Raw genomic sequence first — 27,723 nt, forward strand, 5'->3', positions numbered from 1 at the left:
AGATGAGATCTCACTGTGTTGCCCAGGCTAGTCTCAAACTCCTGGACACAAGCAATCCATCTGCCGTGCTGGGATTATAGACGTGAGCCACACCACATGTGGCCTTTCTTCTGAAGAATTGTGCAGGATACAGAATTCTAGGCTGATAGGGTCTCTCTTTGACTGTACTCTCTGCTTGCATGGTTTCTGAGAGGTTAGATGTAATTCTTGTTTTTGCTCCTCTGTAGGTAAGGTGATTTTCCCTCTGCCTTCTTTCAAGATGTTTCTCTTTCTCTTTGATTTTCTGAAGTTTGGATATGATATATCTAGGTGTAGTTTTTTGTTTGTTTGTTTGTCATTTAGCCTGCTTATTGTTCTTATGGTGTGGTGTCTGACATTGATTTGGGGGGACATTTTTAGTTATCGCTTTAGTTATTGTTTAGCAATACCAAATATTGTGTGTGTTTCTTTCTTTCTTTTTTTCTTTTTTTTTTTTTTTTCAGAGACGGAGTCTCGCTCTTTCTCCCAGGCCGGACTGCAGTGGCGCTATCTCGGCTCACTGCAAGCTCCGCCGCCCGGGTTCACGCCATTCTCCTGCCTCAGCCTCCCGAGTAGCTGGGATTACAGGCGCCCGCCACTGCGCCCAGCTAATTTTTTGTATTTTTAGTAGAGACGGGGTTTCACCGTGTTAGCCAAGATGGTCTCGATCTCCTGACCTCGTGATCCGCCCGCCTCGGCCTCCCAAAGTGCTGGGATTACAGGAATGAGCCACCGCGCCCGGCAGTGTGTGTTTCTTTCTTTCTCCTATTATGCACATATTATACCTTTTGTATTTGTCCCACAGTTCTTGGATATTTTGTTGTTGTTATTTTTTTTTTTTTAGTTCTTCTTTTCTTAGCTTTCCAGTTTTGGAAGTTTCTATTGTCATATCCTCAAGTTCAGAGATTCTTTGTTTTTAGAGACAGGGTCTTACTATGTCACTATGTTGCCTAGGCTGGTCTCAAACTCGTGGGCTCAAGTCATCCTCCAATTTCAGCCTCCCAAGTAGCCGGAACTACAGACACATGCAACCATTCCCAGCTCAAGTTCAAAGATTCTTTGCTCAGCTATGTCCAGTCTACTATTGAGCCCATCATAGGCATTCTTCATTTCTTTTTTGTTTTTTGAGACAGATTCTCTCTTGGTCACCCAGGCTGGATTGCAGTGGCACGATCTCAGGTCCCTGCAACCTCCACCTCCTGGGTTTAAGCAATTCTCATGCCTCAGCCTCCCGAGTAGTTGGGACTACAGGCTTGCGCAACCATGCCCGACTAACTTTTGTATTTTTAGTAGAGACGGGGGTTTCACCATGTTGGCCAGGCTGGTCTTTAACTCCTGACCTCAAGTGATTCACCCACCTCAGCCTCCCAAAATGCCGGGGTTACAGTCATGAGCCACCGTGCCTGGTCGGGATTCTTCATTTCTGTTACAGTGTTTTTTATCTGTAGCGTTTCTTGTTTGTTTGTTTGTTTATTTTATAAAGAACAGAAATTTATTTTCTCACAGTTGTGGAAGCTAGGAAGTTCAAGATCAAGGTGCCAGCAGATTTGGTTATCTCACAAGGGCTGCTGTCTGCTTCCAACATGGTATCTTGACATAGCATCCTCCAGAGGAGAGGAGCTCTGTGTCCTCACATGGCAGTTGGAGGACAGGGTAAAGTGATGCCAAATCTTTTGCCAAATCCTTTTATAAGGGTACCTAATGCCATTCATGAAGGCTCCATCCTCATGACTTAACCACATCCTAAACATTCTCTTAATAATGTTACATTGGTGATTAGGTTTCAATATGAATTTTGCAAGGGACAACATTGTTCAAACCATAGCATTAGGGAAGGTTGGGAGAGCTGCCAGAGGGAAGAACAGAGGGAGGGAAGGTTTGGTGGAGGGGTCCTAGACTGCTGTGCCGTCTAAGGAGGTTGGTGAGGCTCTCAGTGCCAGGCCCACAGTCACTGGCTAAGAACAGTCCTTGAGAAGTATGGCATGGCACAAATACAACACTGGGAACATCAGCTCAGTAGGAAAGAGACCACATTTCCCCAAGAGTCCAGGTAATCCCCTCCCCTTACCTGGTATCTTTGTTTCCCAAATCTTGACCTCTTTTCTCAGAATCTCTGGGAATAACTTGGGCCAAGTTCAGGTTCTTTTAGCCCTCTGGATCCCTTCTGCCTTCGTGATATATCCATAAACAAGTTGCACAGTCTTGGCTACAGCTTTTTAAAGAAGCAGAGTTACTTCCCTGGGTGTGTCCTCTGGTGTCTGGTAAGAGATGTCTTCAAGCTGAAGTCTTGCCTATACTCCCTGCACAACAAAGCCTTCTCCCCTGAGTGTGCCTTCCAGTGTTTATCATAGGATGATTTATACCTAATCCTTTGTCCACAACTCCTGGCATCTATAAGGCTTCTCTGCCAAGTGTGTTCTCTCATGCACAGTTGACTTTTGGGTAAAGTCTTACCTACACTCCTTGCATACAAAAGACTTCTTCCCTGAGTGGGTTTTCTGATATGCAGTGAGAATTGCCTTCTATAAGAAGTCTTACCCACACTCCTTTCACAAGAAAGCCTTCTTCCCTGAGTGTGTCCTCTGGTATGTGAAGTGTGACTTATTTCTAAAGCCCTGCCCTCACTTATTGCACACATAGGACTTCCCTCCTGCATGTATATTCTGGTGCAAGAGTAATGCTGACTCATCTCTCCCTGCATATGAAAAACTAATGCTTGGAGTGTGCTTTTTTGTGTATGAGTAGATTTTTTTTTTTTTGGAGACTGCATCTCGCTGTTGCCCAGGCTGGAGTGCAGTGGTGCCATCTTGGCTCACTGCAACCTCCACCTCACAGGTTCAAGTGATTCTTCTGCCTTGGCCTCCTGAGTAGCTGGGATTACAGGCGTGCACCACCAAACCGGCTAATTTTTTTTTTTTTTTTTTTTTTAAGACAGAGTTTTGCTCTTGTTGCCCAGGCTGGAGTGCAATGGCGCAATCTCGGCTCACCACAGCCTCCGCCTCCTGGGTTCAAGCGATTCTCCTGGGTTCAAGCGATTCTCCTGCCTCAGCCTCCCCAGCAGCTGGGATTACAGGCATGCACCACCACACCCTACTAATTTTGTATTTTTAGTAGAGACAGGGTTTCTCCATGTTGGTCAGGCTGGTCTCGAACTCTCAACCTCAGGTGATCCGCCTGCCTCGGCCTCCCAAAGTGCTGGGATTACAGGCATGAGCCACCACACCCAGCCTAGTTTTTGTATTTTTAGTAGAGACGGGGTTTCACCATGTTGGCCAGGCTGGTGTTGAACTCCTGACCTCAGGTTATCCACCCGCCTCGGCCTCCCAAAGTGCTGGGATTACAGGCATGAGCCACCACGCCCAGCCAAGTAGCTTTCTTTTCTTTAATTTTTTTTTTTTTTTTTTTTGGCTTAAGCTCAATGGCAAGAAAGAGTAACTTTATTTTCTGACTAAAGTCTTGCTCACCCTCTGCACACTTGAATGCTCCCCATCTTGAATTTACTATTTCTTTTAATATATGTCTATTTCTTTAGGATTTCCCATTTGGGCCTGGCTAGGCTCTTTTTTCACCACTCTGAAGCTTACTGGTTATAAGCTTCCCCTTGAGCTTACTTATTGTCTTAGGAGACAACCCTTGAAGTCTGCCTGTCTCTTATAAACCAGGATTTAGTGCTTTTTTCTGTCTCTTGACCTTCTGCTGTATCACTCTGGCTGCTTTGATGAGAATATTGTTGCTACTGTGATCCTGGGCCACAGGGCCTTTTCTGCATATAAGCCGGGAGACCTCTGAGCAGCACGGCTATGTGGCATGTATTTGCTGAGGAAGTGTTGACTGGAAAAGACCAGTGGGCAGTAGGGACAGAGTTGGATTTCTGGCTTTGATCTTGCTCTCTCCTGGCTCTCTTGGGTCCTAGGACATTGTCCTGCTCGCCATGGAGAAAGAAGGCCTGTGGAAAGCTGATGTTTACCAGTTTATTATAAAGGATATTATGAAGGATACGGATGAAAACCAGATAAGGAGATGCATTGGTGGGAAGGGGTGCAATGCTTCCATGCCCTTCCTGGGCCTGTCACACTCCTGCACCTCCATGTGTTCAGGAGCCTAAAAGTTTCTCTTTTTTATTCTTTCTTAGAATTTTCATCTCTCTTCTTATATTATCCATCTGTTCTTACATGTTGTTGTGTTAATCATAGTGTTTTGGAATTCCTGGACTGTTAATTCTGACAGTTCTGTCATATCTCACTGGTTCTGGTGCTTATTCAGTTTCTTCAGAGTGTATTTTTGCCTTTTAATATGACTTACAATTTTCTGTTGAAAGGTGGACATGATATACTGGGTAAAAGGAATTGGTAAATACGTCCTTAGTAAAGTTGTGATGAGGTATGACAGGGAGGGGAACTGGAAGTGTTCTACTGTCGTATGATTAGGTCTCAATATTTTGGTGAGCCTATGCCCTGGACTATAAACTTCACCAGTGCTTCTCAGTTTTGTTTTCTTTTCCCCACTTGGATGGGACAGGATGGCTAGACGGGGGTAGAATTGGGTATTACCCTTCTCCCAGGTTAGTTAGTCTATGATAAAACCGCAGCAGGTTAGGCTCTGGTAAAGTATTTTCTCCTGAGGGCAGGCCTTGTAAAGAAGAACAGAATGCTCTGGGGTATTTCAAAATGGTTCCAGTAGTCCCCCCTTATTCACAAGGATACATTCCAAGATTCCCAGTGGAGGCATGAAACCAGATAGTACCAAACCCTATATACAGTCAGCCCTCTGTATCCATGGGTTTCTCATCCATGGATTAAAACAATCATAGGTAAAAAATACTCAGAAAAAAAAATTCCGCAGAATTCAAAAAGGCAAAACTTAAATTTGCTGCCTGCCAAGCACTACATTGAATCCACACGAATGAAGTGATATGTAGGCATTGTATTAGGTATTATAATAATCTAGAGATGATTTAAAGTATATAGGAGGATATGCACATTTTATATGCAAATACTACACCATTTTATATCAGGGACTTGAGTATCTGTGGATTTTGGTATCCTCATGGGTCTTGAAACCAGTCCCCCATGGATATGCAGGGATGACTATACTATGTTTCCCTATATGTACATACCTATGAAAAAGTTTAATTTATAAATTCAGCACAGTAAGAGATTAACAACTAATAATAAAATAGAACAGTTATAAAAATATACTGTAATAAAAGTTATATAAATGTGTTATCTCTCTCAAAATATCTTACTGTACTGTACTCATCTTTTTTTTTTTTTTGGCCGGGTACAGTGGCTCACGCCTGTAATCTCAACACTTTGGGAGGCCGAGGCAGGTGGATCACTTGAGGCCAAGAGTTCGAGACCAGCCTGGCCAACATGGTGAAACCCCGTCTCTACTAAAAACACAAAATTAGCTGGGTGTGGTGGTGCACACCTTTAATCCCAGCTACTCAGGAGGCTGAGGCACAAGAATTGCTTGAACCCAGGAGGCGGAGGTTGCAGTGAGCTGAGATTGTGCCACTGCACTCCAGCCTGGGTGACAGAGTGAGATTCTCTCTCAAAAAAAAAAAAAAAAAAATTAAATAGAGGCAGGGTCTCACTCTATCACCCAGGCTAGTCTCGAACTCCTGGGCTCAAGCGGTCCTCCCGCCTCAGCCTCCCAAAATGCTGGAATTATAGGTGTGAGCCACCTTACTCGACCAGTACTCATCTATTTTTGAACTGCAGTTGACTATGGGTAACTGAAACCATGGAAAGTGAAACCACGGGTAAGGGGAGGCTACTGTACTTTTCCCTTTCCCCCCGCCAAAAGCACAAGAAATTTCCCCTGATATTCACCGTAAGAACCTAGTAGAGCTGGGAGAACCTGGAGGTAAAACTCACAACGGTGTGGGGGCTCCTCTGTGACTGGGTCTCCTGGCATTTTTAACTCTCAGACTTGTCCACACTTAGCCTCTAGCTTCATCAATTATAGTTCAGGTTTTCCTCCCCTGGCACTTGATTGTCATGCAGGTTTCAGCTCATGGGTTTCTGCTCCTTTAGGTTGTGATTCTCTATATCTGCCAATTTGGGGAACAGCAGTTTGCCCTGTGAACTCACTTCTCTGATAGATCTATGAAGAGTTGTTAAGATTTTTCAGTTCAGCTTTTTATTTGTTGTTAGGATAGAGTGACAACTGTTATTCTAAGCTCTTTATATGCCAAGCCAAAAACCAGAAGTCTCAGTCCTTTTGGTTTATGAATCAGAGTAAGAAATACATTTTACATTGCAACTTAAAACACTTTTTCTTTTTTTTTTTTTTGAGATGGAGTCTGGCTCTGTATCCCAGGCTGGAGTGCAGTGGCACTGTCTCGGCTCACTGCAGCCTCCGTCTCTCAGGTTCAAGCGATTCTCCTGCCTCGGCCTGCCTAGTGTCTGTGATTACAGGTGTGCGCCACCACACCCAGCTAATTTTTGTATGTTTAGTAGAGACCGGGTTTCGCCATGTTGGCCAGGCTGGTTTTTAACTCCTGACTTCAGGTGATCTGGCTGCCTCAGCCTCCCAAAGTGCTGGGATTACAGGCGTGAGCCACCGTGCCCAACCAAAACACATTTTTTATATAATAGAAATTAGAGAGCCATGTAATAGTATTCACCCTTATCTAGTGTGATGTACTCTGTAGTTTCTTTTGTTGTGGTGGTGATATTTCAGTGCGGATTTGTCTCTCTGCTCCCTTTTTTTTTTTTTTTTTTTAAAGAGATGGAGTCTCACTGTGTTGCTCAGGCTGGACTCAAACTTGTGGGCTCAAATGATCCTCCCTTCTCAGTCTTCTGAGTAGCTGGGACTAGAGGAGCACACCACTGTGCCTGGCTTTCCCTTTTAAAAAAATGCTGGTTACAGTGGTTTGTGGTTATGGGTATAATTGCTTGGAGTTTGTCACCTATTGTCTGTTACCTGCCTGCTCCTCTGCTGCTCTTAGAATGGAGATAATTATGTTTAAATTATGAAAAGATAATATGTATATTAGTTTCTGTAGGCGTTATAACAAATTACCACAAACTAGGTGGCTTGAAAGAAAAGAAATTTATTATCTCACAGTTTGGGAGACCAAAAGCCCACCAAGATATTAAAGAGGACCGTATCCTCCTGAGAAGGCTCTCCAGGAGAATCCTTTCCTTGCCTCTTCCAGCTTCTAGTTGCTGCCGGCATTTCTTGGCTTGTGGTTACATCACTTCAATCTCTATGTCTTTCTTCACATTGCCCTCTCCTCTCTGTGTGTATCTAATCTCCCTTTGCTGCTGTCTTATAAGGACACTTGTGATAGCATTGAGGGCCCATCTGGATAATCCCCTCATCTCAAAGCCCTTAATTTAATCACCATATAAGGTAACATTCACAGCTTCTAAGAATTAGAACATTGATATATCTTTGTGAGCTGTTATGGATTGAATTGAATTTTTATGGTGAAGTCTTAACCCCAGGTACCTTAAAATGTGACCTTATTTGGAAACAGGGTCATTGCAGATGGCATTAGTTAATATGAGGTCATACTGAAGTAAGGTGGGCCCCTACTCCAATATGACTGGTGTCCTATAAAAAGAGGAAATTGGACATACACACACACACACACACACGCACACGGGAGAACACTATGTGAAGGTTGGATTTATGCTGCCACAAGTCAAGGAATGCCAAAGACTGCCAGCAAGCCAGAAGCTAGGAGAGACATGAAACACATTCTTGCTGACATCCTTCAGAAGAAACCAACCCTGGTAACACCTCTGGCCTCCAGAACTGAGAGATAATAAAGTTCTGTTTAAGCCACCTGGTATGTTGTATTTTGGCAGGACAGGTCTATACTGGAGGCATTACCGGCCTACTATACTATGGTTGAAATCTGCATTTGCTATACTGTAGTGAGTTGTTACCTAGAGGTGAGGACTGGAAGTTCCAACCTCTTAGCCCCTGCCTGACACCCATCAGTATTTTTAATGGCCTTTGTATTTTCCTTTCTCTCCTCTCTTCCCCTAGGCTGTTGTAATGTGATATGAAGGTTAATAGGATCCCATTAGCACTTCCTGGTTTGTCTACATTATGATATAGTGGAGTGGCAGGTTCTATATAATTGGAACAATTTGTTATCATTTTAGACCGTAATCAAAAATTGAACATGGGTTTTCCCAAATGTCTCTGGTGAGAGACTTAGTGCACACAAATCCCTTGTAAAAATAAAATCAAGGCATTTGATTTTATTCTTTATGTATCTGCCTGCTATCTCTAACCTTGAGGAAGCCTGAGGTCAGGTTTCCAGAAATCAGTCCATGAATAATCTTCTCAATTCAGTCAGACCCTCATAAGCCTCTGTGGGTTCAGCTCAATAAAAAATATTTGAATGGCCAGGCGTGGTGGCTCACACCTGTAATCCCTGCACTTTGGGAGGCCAAGGCAGGCAGATCACAAGGTCAGGAGTTCCAGACCAGCCTGGCCAATATGGTGAAACCCCGTCTCTACCAAAAATACAAAAGTTAGCCGGGCATGGTGGCACACACTTGTGGTCCTAGCTACTGAGGAGGCTGAGGCAGGAGAATCCTTTGAACGAGGGAGGCGGAGGTAGGTTGCAGTAAGCTGAGATCGCACCACTGCACTCCAGCCTGGGCGACAGAGCGAGACTCCATCTCAAAAAAAAAATTAAAAAAAAATTTGAACATCTACAATGTGCCAAACACCATGCTAGGTACTAGTGACAGAGAGATGTATAAGACATGAAAGTATTCACTGCCTTATAGGGGAGTCAGACACATGAAAATGTAATTACATTCTAATATGATAAATATAATAATGTAAATATTTGCAAGTACTGAGAATTCTGGTAAACATCAGAGAAGGCTTCCTGGAGGAAATGATGCTTTAACAGGTTTTGAAAGGTAAATAGAAGTTTCCCAGAGAAAGTAGAGAAGAACATTCCACATATAAGAGAATAGCAGATGCAAGATAATGAAACAGCATGATGTGTTTAGAAAAAATGCAAGTAGTTTAGTACTGTGATGGAGAGCAGCAGGAGATGAGACAGGAACAAGACAATTTCCCCAGCTGCTGCTGTTCTTCTGTGTTGGATCACTATGACTGTCTAGAAGTATGTGGATAAGTGTTACTGATAGGCAGTGTAGATTCCTTTTTTATTTTTTATTTTTTTTAAGAGACATGGAGCCCTGCTCTGTTGCCCAGGCGGGAGTGCAGTGGCACAATCATAGCTTACTGCAGCTTCAAACACCTGGGCTCAAGGGAACCTCCTTTCTCTCTCTCTCTTTCTCAGCCTCCCAAGTAGCTGGGACTACAGGCATGTGCCACCATGCCTGGCTACTCTTTAAATTTTTTAAGAGACAGGATTTCAATATATATTGCCCAGGCTTGTCTCAAATTCCTCAGGTGATCCTCCTGCCTCAGTCTCCCAAGTAGCTGGGATTACCAGCATGAGCCACGGTGCTTAGCTGCAATTTCATTATTTTCCCCTACCTGCCTGCCTGCCTTCTTTGAGTGTAGACCTCTAGTCTGTGGCCAGCATTCTAAAAAATATCACTTATGGTTAGAAAGTAAACATCCAAAATTGAAGTTTTCCATTTGCCTGACTTTGTAAAAATAAAGATAGCTTATCAGAGCTTTCCTGGTTAGACACAAAGATAATCAGATGAATATGTCAACAAATTATGGTAAGAATTTTTTGCTGCATTAAATTAAGATAGCAGGGCAGAATTAGAGCACTTGACCAGTTTATGGTTTATATAGAAGACCTGCCAAACTATTTGAGCCTTTATCGTTGCCTATTTCTTTACCAGGCTGCAACCTCTTCTGTGGTTTCCGAGTCCCTGGGCCTGTAAGCTTTGATAGCTTGTTTAAAACAAAAGCTTAATACTGTATTTTGGTATTATTTTAAAGTGAGGGAAGGAGAGAGAGAGAAAGAGAGAGAGAGAGTGCGTGTGCGTAATCTCCTTGTAAACTTGAACCAAGTTTAGAGACGGTTTTAGAGACGAGTGCATGTGAGCACGCTCATTGGTTCTCTCCCCCTCCTCACCTTCCAGTTATATATTTTCTTTTGGCTTGACTGTTACAGTACTAAACTGCATAAGGCCTTAAAGATCAGGGCAGGGTTTTTGTTATTGTGGTCTCAGTACTGACTTGTATGTGCTCTACTCTGAATGCATTGTAAGCATTCAAAATTTTAAAACTCCTGTATTATCAGGAAGTATTTACAGTATAGTTTTTCCACAGTGAAATTTTCAGCAGCTCAAGCCAAACCACAATGTAGTAGGTTCATACTTTTCACTCTGTAACTTTGTCCTTCCCACCCATTTGTGAGATCCAGAAATTGTAACACTTAATGTGTAGCAAATTAGAAGATAAAAGTATTTGATACGTTTTTCAAGGATTTTGTACCTCATAACATCCTAATAAGAATTTGGGGAGAGAGATGAGATTGAAAAATAGAAATGTATAATGTCAACGAGAACTTAATAGGGCTGTGTGATAATTATTTTGATTTAAAAATAACCTTTTCTTGCTTTGTTAAGAACTACAGTTATCCCTTTGGGGACTTTAATGGTACCCCAGCTAAGTGGCTACATCTGGATAGGAGAATACTAAAAGGTCTACCATTAGGCAAGAGCTGTGGAGAAAGCAATTAGCCATGTAACTGACACAGGACCAGGCCTGGCTGAATTGCTGCTGGGATTTCTCTGCCTCCTAGGCACTGGTCCTTTAAAGTTTGTTGAGCATTTAACCCATCCAAGTAAGTAGCTGTCATCTAAGGAAAGATAATGGATCTATCCTTGTTAATTCTTAAGCGTAGTTCCCAAGAGTGCCCTGGAGTTTGATAAAAAGCCAAACACTGGGTATTGAGGAAGAGGGGCAGCGAGAAATAAGAAAACATGCTGCTCCAGTCTAAAACTCCATTCTTTAGTGAGGAGTGATCTTTAACTGCCCCAGTTTCCAAAGCAGCATTGTAAGGTGCCACTCTCTTACCATCTTGTTCTTCCCAAAAGCCCAGTGTATAGCCATTGTTTCTAAGGAAGCTTGAGGCAATAGGTGATGATGAGATGGAATTTATTTGGTATATTATGTGAAAAAGAAAACAGAATTCAGCATTAGGATACAACTGATAAATATTTATGAAGATGTAGAATAAAATAATTTCTTGTATATTCCATTTCTAAGTTCCTTAGATAGAAAATGAAGTAGAATCTATACATATTGAAAATCGTATATTGGTTAGGAATGGTTTCAGATGCAAATACCTAACAGTAGCTTAAAACTATGTGAACACAGGCTGGGCGCAATGGCTCACGCCTGTAATCCCAGCACTTAGGGAGGCAGAGGTGGGCGGATCACAAGGTCAGGAGTTCGAGACTAGCCTGACCAAGATGGTGAAACCCCATCTGTACTAAAAATACAAAAATTAGCTGGGCATGGTGGCATGTGTCTGTAATCCCAGCTACTCAGGAGGCTGAGGCAGGAGAATTGCTTGAACCCGGGAGGCAGAGGTTGCAGTGAGCCAAGATCATGCCATTGCACTCCAGCCTGGGCAAGAGAGCGAGACTGCATCTCAAAACAAAGCAAAAACAAAAACAAAAAAAAACTATGTCAACATTTATAACACAAGGTGTCCAGAATTAGGACTGTTTCAGCAGCTAAGCAAGTTTATCAAGGACCTACGTTCTTTCTCTCTGCTGTACCATTTTTAGCTTTTACCTTTTAATCCTCATTCCTGTTGCCTCACTATCAGAGGATGGGAAAGAAATAAGGGGCAGGTAGCATCAGGAACTCTCTTGTTCTGGCTTTCCCTTTTATAAGGAGACAAAAGCCTTACATCAGAAGTACCATCCTCCACCCCCACCACGGTGGATTTCATTGTCTTATTGGCCTGAACTGTGTGACAGGTTTAATACCAGCTGCATAGGAAAAAGGAATATCTTGCTTTTCAGCCTTTATAGTGAGGCAAGCAAGAGAAAATGGTTGAAAAATGGGGGTTGGGTTAAGAAACCAGTAATGTCTTCCTCAAACCTATTGCCCCTTCCTTTTCACTGCCTTACTCTCCCTTCTCCTGAGCAATCCAGTTATACAAGGCATTAATTGACAACAGTCTTCTCAGGACTGATAGTTTATAGTTTATAGCTGATCTACTTTGGCTGTATCCTCTCCTAAATCTCACCTTGAATTGTAATAATCCCCATGTATTGTGGGAGGGACCTAATGGGAAGTAATTGAATCATGAGGGGCAGGTTTTTCCCATGCTGCTCTCGTTGATAGTGAATAAATCTCACTAGATCTGATGGTTTTATAAAGGGGAGTTCCCCTGCACATGCTCTTCTTGCCTACTGCCATGTAAGATGTGACTCTGCTTCTCCTTTGCCTCCCGCCATGATTGTGAGACCTCCCCAGCCATGTGGAACTGTGAGTCCATTAAACCTCTTTCCTTTATAAATTACCCAGTCTTGGATATGTCGTTATTAGCAGCGAGAGAACAGGCTGATACAATAGCCTTATTGAAAAAAGTCATAAGAGAGTACTATTAAAAAGAGAAGGGGGCCAGGCACAGGGGCTCACACCTGTAATCCCAGCACTTTGGGAAGCTGAGGCAGGTGGATCACTTGAGGTTAGGAGTTCGAGACCAGCCTGGCCAATATGGTGAAACCCCATCTCTACTAAAACTATAAAAATTATCCGGGTGTGGTAGCACACACCTGTAATCCCAGCTACTCAGGAGGCCGAAGTACGAGAATCACTTGAACCTGGGAGGCAGAGGTTGCAGTTAGCCAAGATCATGCCACTATACTCCAGTCTGGGTGATGAAGTAAGACTCTGCCCCCTGCCCCCCCCCCAAAAAAAAAGAGAGTGTGAGAGAAGAAAGAGCAAAGAATTATACTTTCTGCTTGACTATGGTGTTTAGGAATCACATAGCAGAAACTGAGATGACCAGGACTTTGGCTAAGTATATCTATACCTATGATGAGGTTGTATTTCTCAATCCCATCAAATAATAAGTAACATTTGAAAAAAAAAACTAATCTTTTATAACCCAAACTGGTAAGAAATTATATTTACCACCCTCTTTCCTACATTGCCCAATCCCTGATGGAGTTGGCCTAAATGACCTTTGGAGCTCAGTTTCCTTTTTGCTGTGATTTATTGGGCACCTGCAACTTACTTGGCAGAAGACGTGACCCATGGGGCTCATGAATTTTCACATTTGTCAGGAGGAAGGAACAAGGAACCAAAATAGAAGCAAGTATTGCAGTATGGCTGAGGGCTTAAAACTTAGGTACTTAGAGAAATAGTTATACCATTGGTCTGTATAATGTAAAACAGAGGTGTACAATCTTTTGGCTTCCCTGGGCCACATTGGAAGAAGAATTGTCTTGGGCCACACATAAAAATATACTAACGCTAACAATAGCTGATGAACTAAACAAAAAAAAAATCGCCAAAAAATCTGATAATGTTTTAAGAAAGCTTACGAATTTATGTTGGGCCATGTTGAAAGCCATTCCGGGCTGCATGTGGTCTGCAGGCCAAAGGTTGGACAAGTTTGATGTAGAATAATAATGCATTGCTATTAAACCCAGATCATAACGATGAAGACCCAACAACTCAGTGTTGACTATGGGTTTAAAATTATTTTTCTGTTCCCCTCTAACTAGCTTGTTGATTTAATTGTAACATACTTTTCCTTTTGTCAGATACTGGAGTGTATGATTTTTTAAAGGAGGAATCCAGTTCTTGACACTGTTTGACACCTATGAGATGCTCATATTCTGCCTGTAAAATTCAAATAATTGAGATCTTAAAAGAAAATGCTCAAAAGGATGTGGTTAAAATTACCACTAGTGGTTTGGGGAGTGAAGAAGGAACTTAAAAGGGAATGGCTTATAAATTCACATTTTTTTGCACAAGGTATTTTAGTTGAGTTTAGTTTATATTTTGAAACAGAGTCTTGCTCTGTCGCCCAGGCTGGAATGCAGTTGTGTGATCTCAGCTCACTGCACCCTCCACTTCCTGGGTTCAAGTGATTCTTGTGCCTCAGCCACCCAAGTAACTGGGATTATCAGGCATGCACCACCATGTCCAGCTAATTTTTATATTTTTAGTAGAGACAGGGTTTTGCCATGTTGGCCAGGCTGGTCTCAAACTCCTAGCCTCAAGTGTTCTGCCCACCTCAGCCTCCCAAAGTGCTGGATTACAGGCATAAGCCACTGTATCTGGCCTCACAGGACATTTTAATTGGTAATAAAATTCAGTGCTGGAATCAGATACCCTAAGAAAGTGAATTGACCCACAAAGACCATGGCACCAGTGTCCTTTCATACAACAGCAGTATAACTCTAGCATACTGTAATTGTCTTAGGTGCCTTTCTGTAATAAAGGGAATCTGGTATCAAAAAAAGTAGGCAAGAGGATACACTAATTCTCACTGATTTGAACAGTGAAATTTACTTTGCAAATGGAGTTGGAAAGCCATCAGATCTTTCTGAAAGTGTGCCATGTTAAGGTCTGAGAATCCAAGAGTGATAAAGCTTTTCAACAGTTACTCTTATGTCACTATATAAAACTTTACCCAATCACTGAAGCAATAATTTATTGAGTGCCAAACTGGGCAAGCCCAGAGGTGGGGCAGGTGAAAAAGATAAAAAATAAGTGTGAGACATGTTTTTAACCCTCTAGTAGTTTACAGTCTACTTTGTTTGAGACAGCCTTGTTCTGTTGCCCAGGCTGGAGTGCGATGGTGCAATCTTGGCTCACTGCAACCTCTGCCTCCAGTTCAAGTGATCCTCCCACCTCAGCCTTCCTAGTTGGGACTACAGGCACACACCACCACACCTGGCTAATTTTTTTTTTTTTCTTTTTGGTAGAGGTGGGGTTTCACCTTGTTGCCCAGACTGGTCTCAAACTCTTGGGGTCAAGCAATTCTCCTGCCTCAGCCTCCCAGAGTGCTGGGATTACAGGTGTGAGCCACTGCGCCTGCCCATACAGTCTACTTTAAAAAGATAAAAATTGTGAGACCATATAGACTAAAATTCTATATGTATAATTATATAAATAAATTTCCATTTGAATACTATACAAGTTCAAGAAAGATAGATCACTGAAGATTGGAGTCATTAGAGAAGCTTTCAAAAAGCTATTGGATTTCAGCTGGGCCTAGAAAAATGGTAGTATTCCAGTAAACAATGGAGAGAGGAACACATGTCAAGGAATATGGGAATGTGTGTGGAGGCACAAAATTGAAAATAAATAGACTTTGCAGATCAGTAAGAGACTGACCTGGGTAGAAGGTGTTAGTAGAAGAATAGCAGAAAATAAAATCATAAACAAGGACAAGAGGACAGAAAGGTAATGTATTTTACATTCCTTTAAAATCTCCTTTGGGAATGATTTCAAACCCACCCCACCCCCAAGAGTCAAATCCTTCCTAATGATTTAAATCCCCATTGCTGCCATTTTGTCTTTTTCCTGTGGTTACAATTTTTGAAATTCTATTTGTTTCTTACTCTGATCTTCTTGCATCCTTGCATTAGGGTATTCTTGGTCCTGACTGGGCCCAGCCTCTGGTTCCGTAGGAAAAAGCTGGTGTTTAAGATAGATACCAACTCTCCTTTTGGATATGGATGATGAAAATTGTCCCACCATTGCACACATGGGCAAAAAAAAATTTTTTTTTTTTTTGAGATGAAGTTTCGCTCTTGTCCCCCAGGCTGGAGTGCAGTGGCACAATCTCGGCTCACCGGCCTTCTGGGTTCAAGTGATTCTCCTGCCTCAGCCTCCCGAGTAGCTGGGATTACAGGTGTGTACCACCACGCCCAGCTAATTTTTTGTATTTTTTAAGTAGAGTCGGGGTTTCATCATGTTGGCCAGGCTGGTCTTGAATTCCTGACCTCAGGTGATCTGCCCGCCTCGGCCTCTCAAAGTGCTGGGATTACAGGCGTGAGCCACCGTGCCCGGCCTACATGGGCAAAAGTTTTGTAGGTTGGGGTTGCTTTGTAGCACTTTAGTGAGACGTGCTAGTTGGCATTTATTCAACAAATATTAAGCACCTACTGTGTACAGATACTGTTCTAGGTGCTTGGGATTTGTCCATGAACAAGCAAATGGAGAGATCCTTGTTCTTGAGGAGCTTACATTCTAGCAGCAGCATGGCAGCTAGACCAACTATCAAATAATATCTCTGCTTTCAAAATTCCTTTTCTTTATACAGTGGACTTATTTGTTAAGCTGCCAGAATCTTTAAGATATTCCAACAGCCTTCCCAAAACAGAAAGTTCCTCAATCCATAGACAAATGAATTTACCTTAGGTACAGTTTGGTGGGTTGTCCCCGCTCCTCTGTTTAGTTTGTCCTCCTTCATTCCCCTGACAACATTTTATCTTTGAGTATTTTGGGGGAAAGTTTTCTGTTCTTGTTTTTCCTCTATAAATTATGTCGCTCACACATGCAGCATATGAGCTACTGTTGCTGTGGTTGTATTTTATTTGTTGAACAATCCTGTACTTTGAAATGATTCATTTAAGAGCCATGAAACATTCAAAGCAGGATGTGTGACTCACATAGCAAACAGTAGCATCTTTTTTTTCCTTTTATTTATTTATTTCCCATCATTGGCTAAACATCTTGAAGTAGAGAGCAGGAGCCTAGGATTGACCAAGGTAGAAATGAAAGTTATGTTTGGTTTGAAGTATGTGTGTATTTAATCCCTTCCTTCTTCTCCCTTTCCCTGCTTTCCCAAACTTAAATGATGTCTGACATTGGGAACAGAAGCACTGCAGTGAGGGCAAGAAGCCTTGTCAAGACTTTTACAGATCTTCCAGTTTCTTCTTTCAGAATATGTGATCACTTGAAGTGATTAATTAAATAGTGTTCAAAAAAAAGATCACTTATTTCTTCCTTCACCTGCTCAGCACCAGCATCACTGTATTCTAGAACTTACTCCTCATAGTTTTTCTCGTTTTCTATGACTTTTTTTTTTTTTTTTTTTAAAGAGACAGTCTTACTCTGTTGACCAGGCTGGAGTGCAGTGGTGCTGTCTTCTGTGACTTTTTCATACTATTTCCTTTCATCAAAATACGCCCCCAAGTATATGGGCGCAGATAAACCCAGCTCTTTGGAAGGCTGAGGTGGGATGATCACTTGAGGCCAAGAGTTTGCAGTCAGCCTGGGCAACATAGCAACACCCCATCTCTAAAGTAAACAAAACAATAGCCCATGGTGGTGTGAACCTGTAGTCCCAGCTACTTGGTAGGCTGAGGTGGGAAGATTGCTTGAGTCCAAGAGTTTGAGGTTACAGTGATCTATGATCACATCACTGCACTCCAGCCTGAGCTACAGAGTGAGACCCTGTGTAAAAAAAAAAAGAAAAGAAAAAACCAAGCCCAAGTATAGATACTGAATTAAAAGAAAGCAATTCTGTCCATGAAGTACTGCCAAACCCAGAAACTTTGGAGAAAAGGGGTAGTTAGGTTTCAGCATAAATTACTTTTCAGACTATCACAAATGTAAACTCAGTTCCTTGTATTATTTCTTGATAGTTTACGCACTCAGGGCTCATTTCCTAATAACTAAAGAGTTCTGTTGTCTTCTTACCCCAGTCTACTCTTCTAAAACAAGGAAAGGGACATGAATTCATCATAGGTCAGGATATTAAGAGCGTTTTTAAATGTGAGGCAAATCCTCATGAAAACGGGTGCTGTGGTGGCCAAAAGCAACATTTCAGGAATGTATCTGGCTAGGAGTTGAGTGCATATTGCAGAGAAATTTCATTGGTCACAATGCTTTACCAAGGAGTTAGCTTGAAACTGTTAGATTCCTAATCCCCGTATGCTTGTGCCTGGCTCAGAGTCAAAAGCCAAAAATTTAGTTTTAGTTTGGCCTTACGTCTCATTTGCCCTGAGCCTTCTTTTCGGGTCTGTTCAGTGCTGCTATTTCAAAATACGTCTAGAGAATAGGTTAAATGAGGTTAGGAAAAGAACTGCAGTATCTCTAGGCATTTACTTGTTTAGAATTATCCTGCAAAAAAAAAGTCACTTTTTTACTATAATACCTGTCTCTCTTGAAATTTAAAAAAGTAAAGAGGAGGCCAGGTGCGGTGGCTCATGCCTGTAATCCCAGCACTTTAGGAGGCCAAGGCGGGTGGATCATGAGGTCAGGAGTTCAAGACCAACCTGGCCAACATGGTGAAACCCTGTCTCTACTAAAAACACAAAAAATTAGCCGGGTGTGGTGGCAGGTGCCTGTAATTCCAGCTACTTGGGAGGCTGAGGCAGAAGAATCACTTGAACCCAGGAGGCGGAGGTTGCGGTGAGCCGAGATCACACCATTGCACTCCAGCCTGGGCAACAAGAGCGAAACTCCATCTCAATAAATAAATAAGTAAAATTTTAAAAAAGTAAAGAGGAGGGAACTAGTTGAATATGTGCTGTGTCCAAGGTACTGTACTGTTTTATATAATTATTTCACTTAAAAGCTTAAGAAAACAGGAATATATGGGAGGCTTCAGTGATGTCTGAAATGTTTCATGCCTTGAACTGGGTAGTGATTACACAGGTATATGCAAATTTAAAAATTAAAAATTCATTGAGATGTACACTAAGGATTTTTGCTTTTTTTTTTTTGTTTTTTTTTTGAGATGGAGTCTCACTCTGTCGCCCAGGCTGGAGTGCAGTGGCATGATCTTGGCTCACTGCAACCTCTGCCTCCCAGGTTCAAGTGATTCTCATGCCTCAGCCTCCTGAGTAGCTGGGACTACAGGCACGCGCCTCCACACGCAGCTAATTTTTGTATTTCTTGTAGAGACAGGGTTTCACCGTGTTGGCCAGGCTGGTCTCGATCTCCTGACCTCAAGTGATCTGCCCACCTCTGCCTCCCAAAGTGCTGGGATTAAGGATGTGAGCCACTGCACCCAGCCCATTTTCTGTATTTTATACCTCAGTCTTAAAGGGCCAGGCATGGTGGCTCATGCCTATAATCCCAGCACTTTGGAAGGCTGAGGCAGGAGGACTGCTTTTGAGCCCACGAGTTCGAGACCAGCTGGGCAACGTAATGGGACCCCCATCTCTAAAAAAAAGAAAAAGAAAAAAGTAAAAAAATCTTAAGACTTTATTCATTGAGATTTATTCCTTATTTACAGTTTCCACCATCTGTGTTCTTCAGGCCATTCCTTTTTTTTTTTTTTTAAATAGAGACAAGGTCTTATGATGTTGCCCAGGCTGGTCTTGAACTCTCGGGCTCAAGCCATCCTCCAACCTCGGCCTCCCAGAGTGTTGGGGTTACAGGTGTGAGCCACTGCGCCCAGCCCAACCTAACTCTTTACTTAGCTCTGTTCATTTAGTAAGTTTGTGAGGAGGAGAGATTCTAGATTCTCCTATTACAGAAGGATAGGTGAGAGTAAAACTTACTAGAAATGGAAAGAGTTTTTACCAAAGATGTCTCATGGAAAGTTAATTGTTAATAGGAAATGTACTTTCCCTGTCCATTCTGGAGGTAGTATCAGTTTTCAGATTGACTTCCTCATAGTCCTGACATTCTATTTTGTGCTTCTTAGTATTTCTTAAATGAAAAGAATCTTCTTTCTTGCTACTTTTTTCTTCATAAGGGAGTAAAAATCAAAAGTAGCCAAAATTGTTTTGATTAGCTTCTTCTATATTATCTTTTTGTTACTAACAAGGCAGTGCATGAGAATTCCATTCAGTCTGTTCTCCCAAATACAGTGCCTTCTGTCTCCATCTTCCTAATTTTCCTTTCCTAAGTATTTGCAGATCTGGAGTCCATCAGCCATTTTATAAAATGAGGCTGGAAGTTTTTTGCCTGTGCTTTTTTTCTTCCAAGTTTCAGGTCTAAAAACATGTGTTGGCAGTTTGGAAAAGGAAACTAAAAAGCAGCTTTTTTTCTTATTTCTTTTTCTCTTCCCCTGTTACTCTGTATCAGGGTTTCTCAACAAACACAACTGATATTTTGAGTTATGCAATTCTTTGTTTTGGGAGGCTGTCCTGTGCACCATACAATATTTATCAGCATCTCAGGCCTCTACCTTCTAGAGGCCAGTAGCATCCTCCCAGTTGTGACAAACAAAAATGTCTCCAAACATTGTCAAATGTCCCATGGGGGACAGAGTTACCTCTGGTTGAGAACCACTGCCACATACTCTAAACTGCATTTAAAGAAAATGGATTTAGGGAGGAAGATTTAAGATTGGTACATGATTAAAATTCCCGTGGGATCTTGGAGCATATTATCTAGATTAGAGCTGTCCAAAAGAAATACAATGCAAACCACAAACGTGAGCCACATAGGTAAGTTTTAATTTTCTAGTAGTTACATAAAAAAGTGAAAGTAAACAAGTGGAACTAATTGTAATAATATATTTTATGTAACCTGGTATATCCAAAATAGTATCATTTTGACATGTAATCAACATAAAAATTATTAACAAGATATTTTACTAAGTCTTTGAAATCCAGTGTGTGTTTTGATTTTCAGTACATTTCAATTCAGACTAGCCACATTGCAAGTACTCAATAGCTATGTGTGGCTAGTCGCTACCATATCAGATAGTGCAGATCTAGATGATCTTAGTCTTCAGATGGGGGTGCAAATTAGTCTTGGCATAAAGGAGAGGAGAGAAACTGTCCTGATTTTGTATTAAGCCTCCTGCTGCCTTGGAGATGGTTATTATATTTACCCTACAGTGAGGGCAAGTGTGTTCCCTGAGTGAGTGGCTATTTGCCAAAACCTTAGACATAGGTAATGCCAAAGAACAAAGGAAGATCCCTTAAGGGTATTAACAAATGAGGGGCTGGGCAGGGTGGCTCACACCTGTAAATCTCCACACTTTGAAAAGCCAAGGCTGGCAGATCACTTGGGCTCAGGAGTTCAAGACCAGCCTGGGCAACATGGTGAAACCCTGTCTCTACAAAAAATACAAAAATTGCCTGAACGTGGTGGTGCATGCCTGTAGTCCCAGCTACTCGGGAGGCTGGGGTGGGGGGGATTGCGTAAGTCTGGAGGGCAGAGGTTGCAATGAGCCAAGATCGTGCCACTGCACTCCATCCTGGGCAACAGAGCAAGACCCTGTCTCAAACAAACAAGAAAACAAACAAATAAGGGAACTAGATTTTTTAATGGGGAATAATTTAAAAAGGAAATATTTTGGGGAGTCCCTTCACCCATTTTAATTAAATAGAATATATTTTTACTTAGGTCACGATTTTTATCACTTAGTAACACTTTAGCTATTTTTAGCCAGGCACAATGATGTGCACCTGTAGTTCCAGCTACTCAAGAAGCTGAGGCAGGAGACTCATTTGAGCCCAGGAGTTCAAGAACAGCCTGGGCAACATAATGAGATCCCATCTTATTAAAAAAATACTATGATAATAATTTTAGCTATTTTAATTGAGAAATTGCTTTCAGAGGGATGGTTTCCTATGCATGAAGTTTATAACTAATCTAGAGAATTTCTTTTTTTCTTATGGGGGTCCATCCCACCATTCCCTTGCCATGAGTGAGGGCGCACCAAGCACCCACAGCCCCCTGGCTTAGGCCCACTCACCCCAGCTGTGGCCAAGGATAGGACAACTGGGACTGAGTATCCTAGAGAATTTCTGAAGTGTTAACTCTTAATAAATGAGAGAAAATATAAGGACTATATAAAACATAGCCAGATTAGCAATCACTTTGGTTTTTTTCATTGTTTTTTTGAGACGGAGTCTTGCTCTTGTTGCCCAGATTGGAGTGCAATGGCACGATCTTGGCTCACTGCAACCTCCACCTCCTGGGTTCAAGCCATTCTGCACCTGGCCTGGCGATCACTTTGACAGAAAGCTTCAGTAAACTTTTATTCTCCCCCTAGGCATATAAGATAAGAATTGTATTAAAAATAGGTTTTGCCATGTTGCCCTGGCTGGTCTCAAACTCCTGCGCTCAAGCGATCCACCTGCCTCGGCATCCCAATGTGCTAGGGTTACAGGTATGCGCCACCATGCCCAGCCTAGAGTATTATTTTTAAATTCATGAAATACATAGGATTACAAAAGAAATTAATGATATTATAATACGGTTTTCAAAAATATATGATAAAAAGGCCGGGCCACTGCACCGGCCAACATCGTAAGTACATTTTGAAAACTTACAGCCCTGCATAAGCTACTACTTGTCATATCTCCTTAAAATTATATTTTTTGGCTGGGTGCAGTGGCTCACACCTGTAATTCCAGCATTTTGGGAGGTCGAGGTGGGTGGATCACCTGAGGTCGGGAGTTCAAGACCAGCTTGGCCAACATGGTGAAATCCCGTCTGTACTAAAAATACAAAAATTAGCCAAGTGTGGTAGCAGGCACCTGTAATCCCAGCTATGCAGGAGGCTGAGACAGGAGAATCTCTTGAACCCGGGAGGTGGAGGTTGCAGTGAGCCAAGATTGCGCCATTGGACTCCAGCCTGGGCAACAAGAGCAAAACTCTGTCTCAAAAACAAAACAAAACAAAAAAAGACGGGGCATGATGGCTCACACCTATAATCCTAGCACTTTGGGAGGTCAAGGCAGGCGGATCACCTGAGGTCAGGAGTTCGAGACCAGCCAGACCAACATGTAGAAACCCCTTCTCTATCAAAAATACAAAATTAGCCGGGCGTGGTGACGCGTGCCTGTAATCCCAGCTACTTGGGAGGCTAGGGCAGGAGAATCACTTGAACTCGGGAGATGGAGGTTGCAGTGAGCTGAGATCGTGCCATTGCACCACTGCACTCCAGCCTGGGCAACAGAGCAAGACTCCGTCTCACACACACACACAAAAATTATATTCTTTTCTTCTTTATAAACTAGGTTCTGCTTATTTCCTCTTACCAAATACCTGGCAATCCCAGACCCTCTACAGTGACTTGTTTAACCTACAAATATCATACCCCTGGTTAATACACTATTCCCTCCTTCCCCCAAACCCTCACTCTTTTCTTTTTTTTGAGATGGAGTTTCACTGTTGTTGCCCAGGCTGGAGTGCAATGGCGCAATCTCGGCTCACTGCAACCTCCGTCTCCCTGGTTCAAGCGATTCTCCTGCCTCAGCCCCAGCCCCCCGAGTAGCTAGGAGTATAGGCATGTGCCACCATGCCCGGCTAATTCTGTATTTTTAGTAGAGATGGGGTTTCATCATGTTGGCCAGTCTGGTCTCGAACTCCTGACCTCAGGTGATCCACCTGCCTCAGCCTCCCAGTGCTGGGATTACAAGCATGAGCCACCACTCCCGGCCACTTTTTTCTTACGGAAACATCTGTAACTGAAAAAGATGGTGCCTGGAGTTTACCAACAATAGAGAAAACTAAAGTTCTTGGTTAAATTTTTCCACATTTTATTCAGTTTTTGTCCTAGATCAATCAGAAACCACTGAGGCTGTCTTTTTTTTTTTTTTTTTCCTTTTTTGAGACAAGGTCTTCCTCTGTCACCCAGGCTGGAGCTTAGTGGTGGGATCTCGGCTCACTGCAAACTCCACCTCCCGGGTTCAAGCAATTCTCGTGCCTCAGTCTCCCAAGTAGGTGGGATTACAAGCACCCGCCACCATGCCCAGCTAATTTTTGTGTTTTTTGTAGAGATGGGGTTTTGCCATGTTGGTCATGCTGGCCTCGAACTCCTTACCTTAAGTGATCCACCCACCTAGGCCTCCCAAAGTGCTGGGATTACAGGCATCAGCCACCGCACCTGGCCCTTTTTTGAGAAAGGGTCTCACTGGAGTACAGTGGTGTAATCATGGCTCACTACAGCCTCAACCTCCTGGGCTCCCCCCACCTCAGCCTCCTGAGTAGCTGGAACTACAGGTGAGCATCACCACACCCAGCTAATTTAAAAGTTTTCTGTTGCTGGGCATGGTGGCTCATGCCTGTAATACCAGCACTTTGGGAGGCCAAGGTGAGTGGATCACCTGAGGTCAGGAGTTCAAGACCACCCTGACCAATATGGTGAAACCCCATCTCTACTAAAAATACAAAAATTAGCCGGGCATGGTGGCATGCGCCTGTAGTCCCAGCTACTCAGGAGGCTGAGACAGGAGAATTGCTTGAACCTGGGCAGCAGAGGTTGCAGTGAGCGGAGATTGCACCACTGCACTCCAGCCTGGGCGACAGAGCAAGACTCCGTCTCAAAGATAAATAAATAAATAAAAATAAAACATTTTTGTATAGAAATGGGTTTTTGCCAGATTACCCAGTCTGGTCTTGAACTCCTGGCCTCAAGCAATCTGTCCACCTCAGCCTCCCAAAGTGCTGCAATTACAGGCATGAGCCATCGCGACCAGCCTGAGATTTTGGATCTTAAATTGGCTTTAGTTGTAAATTCAGGTAAAATAAAGTAGTAGAAACAGTTTGGTATTGCTTTCCTGACAGGTAGGAGCTGGATGGGGCCAACTCCCGTGTATTTTGTTTGCAGTCAAGAAGAGCTTTGGAAAAGAAGGCTAAACGTATAGTATTTGGTAAGAAGTATACACGTGATGAAGAAAGTAAAAAGAGACGACTAACCAATCACCATTTTTAGAAGCAAAAAGACAAACGGAACCATGTTTCAGAGCCTCAGTGTGAAGGAGCTGTGGAAAACTGCAGCATCCGGGCTGTTACTGTGTTGCAGGCATGTTTTAATGAAGGAATATGGCCAGGAGCCTCAAAGGGACTTTTGAGAATATTATTCTTTTGAATTACTGCTGTTCATCTGTTCCCTTCACTCTCCCCCTTTTAAGAAGGGGTAGGAGCATAAATTATTGTCCAGTAACCCTATTTTACTTAATCATAAACTGGATAGACTTAGCCCACTTTTCTTCATTGTCCTTTCACCCAAATCCCAAAAAAATAAAATCTCTATACCATCTCCCTTTCTCTTCCCTCATCCTGCCTACAGGCTCCTCCCTACCCCTAAAAAAATATTTTTTCCTGGTATTTTTATTCTACCATTATATAGTCATCAGCATTGTACTGGCCTTTTTATGGCTGATGGAGCCCAGGCGGGCTGCCCGATGAGGGGAGACAGCATTTGGCCGATGGGGCTGGTATGTGCCATTATTGCTGGCCATTGCGCCTTGGTCCTCTACAGCTCCATCCTGGCTCATTAAAACTCTGAGCCAAATAGCCATGCAGGCGCCTGCTGCAGCACTGTAGGGGCCAAGAAGTTAAATGGTTCTCCTAATCCTGCATAATTTATCTCCCTGTTAGCGCCCTCATAAAAGAGTCCAATTCAGCCCTACCATGGAGGGCTTCATTCTCAATTTCCTATTTTTGTGATGGCCAACTAGTGCCCAGCCCTTCCCTTCTCTATTATTATTATTAAAAATTGCTTCCCCTTGTTCAATACGAGTTTGCCTTAATGTTTTTTTCATTTGGAGCCTCCTGCTTGGACCCCACTTCACCAACAATCTGTCCACTTCTGTTGTTTGGACCTGATATTACAGAGCAGTTGGTGTTGTGGTCTTCCCCATCTCCTCTTCTCCCTGCATTCTAGCACCCTTTTTTCTCCATCTCTTCTCCTCTTCCAGTTTTTTCTCCCTCTCCAGTTCTTCTTTCCAGGGACCAATCTCATTGCAAGATGTTTGGTAGGACATTTTAAAAGGGCACCGAATCGGGTTTTTGTTTTTGTTTTTTCATATCTCCATTTCTGTTTCGTTTCAGAGATTTACAAACGAGGACCACCTGGCAGTTCATAAACACAAGCATGAGATGACATTGAAATTTGGCCCAGCCCGAACTGACTCAGTCATCATTGCAGGTATTTGCTGCCCCAAAAGCCACGTGCCTTGATACCACCAGGCAGTTAAGATTAATACCAGAGACCAGATGTACTGGGAGCTGTACTCCCTTTCTCCCATTAAGAGCCCTTATGTGATCTGCATTTAATCAGGAAAAAGGAACACTAAAAGCTCCCAAGTTTCTCTTGTACCCTCCACTCTATTTTTAATAACAAGGTTGTGTTCTGTGGTTTTTGAAGGTAGGTGTGTTGAGGTTTCGTCTTAGTTTTTTTTCGGTCTATTACCGTCTTTCTTTCTATTTATTAAGACTTTGAAAGATTTACAGACAAAAGATGCCTTTGACATTTTTGCCTACCCACAGCAAAGGGGTGAACAAAAGAATGCAAAAAAAAGCCAATCTAGCCTGGTTGCTTCTCTTCCACTGGGTGTCAGCTTTCCTCCAGCAGGCAGATTGTCAGTTCATAAATTCAACTTCCCTTGTGAACCCAGACACCATTGAGGGCACATTTCCAAAGCTCAAACAAGACATTTAGTCAGTGGGACTTTTCTAAGCCAATTTGGGTGACCTGGAACCTCTCAGCAGTTGTTTTAGATACTGTCTTGCTTGTATATGCCATTCTCAAGGGAGCCCTCTTAGCAACTGCTCTCAAACCAGGCAGCAATTCTGCTGTACCATTTTCAGCTAGGCAGACATACAAACCAAAGTGAGCTTTTTCTTTTGATCCATGAGAGGTTCTGATTTACCTCAATCTAAGCAAGCTTAATTCAATATTTAATTCCTAGGGTGTTTAGTTGGTGGTTATTACATTAGTTAATAACTCATATAAGACACAGTTTCTCAAGTATTACTAGCCAAAATGCTACCATAGACATGGAGAAGGAGAGACAGAACTTCCTCATCATACTTCCATACATGATGAAAGGGACTTACCACTTGCCTTTACAGACCTCCTATTCCTCATTAATTCAGCAGATATTTATTTCATATCTACTGTATACACCAGGCACATTTGCTAGGAGCTTGTAGATTTGTAATCCTTAGGAAAAAGACATAAATGGGAACATTGTCGTCAATGATCCCTAAGAAAACCTGGGGGAAGATCAGGTGTGGTGGCCCATGCCTGTAATCCCAATGCTTTGGGAGGCCAAGGCAGGAGGATTGCTTGAGGCTGGGAGTTTGAGACCAGCCTGAGCAGCATAGAGAGACCTTGTCTCTACAAAAAATGTTTAAAAATTAGCTAAATGTGATGATGCATGGCTATAGTCCTAGCTACTTGGGAGGCTGAGGTGGGAAGATAGCTTGAGCCCAGGAGTTTGAGGTTATAGTGTGCTATGACCGTGCTACTGCACTCTAGCCTAGACTACAAAGCAAGACCCTGTCTCTAAAAACAAAAGGAAAACCTGGGGGAGATCTTAGGGAATAGTGGATAGGGTATACATATAGGTCAGACATAATTAATTCAGGGCATATATTCATTAAAAAATTGTAGTATTTGCAGACAAGTGTAAGTGAATACTACAAACTATGAATACTAAATGAGTTAATATTAAGTAGAATTAATCAGAGGAAGTTTATCTGAGAGGTAAATTTGGGGCAAGGTTATAAAGTTGGAGAGGTTATTCCAAATGGGTAGAAGGGTCTATACCAAGTCTCCCGGGGTGGTAAGAGAACTTGCTCCAGGATGGTCTCAAGGAGAAAACATGTTCTCCTATTACTATTTGCTTTCAGTTCTGGAATGCTCATCTTGTTGCACATGACTTCAGCTATCATATATCTACGCTGGTAATTCTCACATCTCCAGTTAAGACCTGGTGTGTCATATGTATCCCAACCCCTTATGTGAACACTTACTTGGCTGCCTTTCAAGTCTTTATGTCAATGACTGAACTTAACCTCCTTGTCTCCTAAACCAGCTCCTTCTCCTTTGTTATTCATCAATATCAGTATTCTCAAAATCTTGAGTTGTTTTATTCT

General features: G+C 42.5%; 1 protein-coding gene across 12 annotated transcripts in view; it reads left to right on the top strand.

The window, feature by feature from the left end:
• ATF7 (activating transcription factor 7) overlaps positions 1–27,723 on the top strand; it is a 117,982-nt gene that overhangs the window by 47,209 nt on the left and 43,050 nt on the right. For 10 of the 12 annotated variants that reach the window (XR_010147743.1, XR_010147745.1, XR_010147746.1 and 7 more), the window contains 1 exon segment: positions 25,672–25,768. Coding sequence is in view for 9 of the 12 variants with exons in the window: in XM_054663265.2 (XP_054519240.1) it covers positions 25,672–25,768 (97 nt within the window). In the remaining 3 variants the exon portion in view is untranslated. 12 annotated transcript variants of the gene reach the window in all.

This window comes from Pan troglodytes, chromosome 10 (genome assembly GCF_028858775.2).
Source record: "Pan troglodytes isolate AG18354 chromosome 10, NHGRI_mPanTro3-v2.0_pri, whole genome shotgun sequence".
Taxonomy (NCBI): domain Eukaryota; kingdom Metazoa; phylum Chordata; class Mammalia; order Primates; family Hominidae; genus Pan; species Pan troglodytes.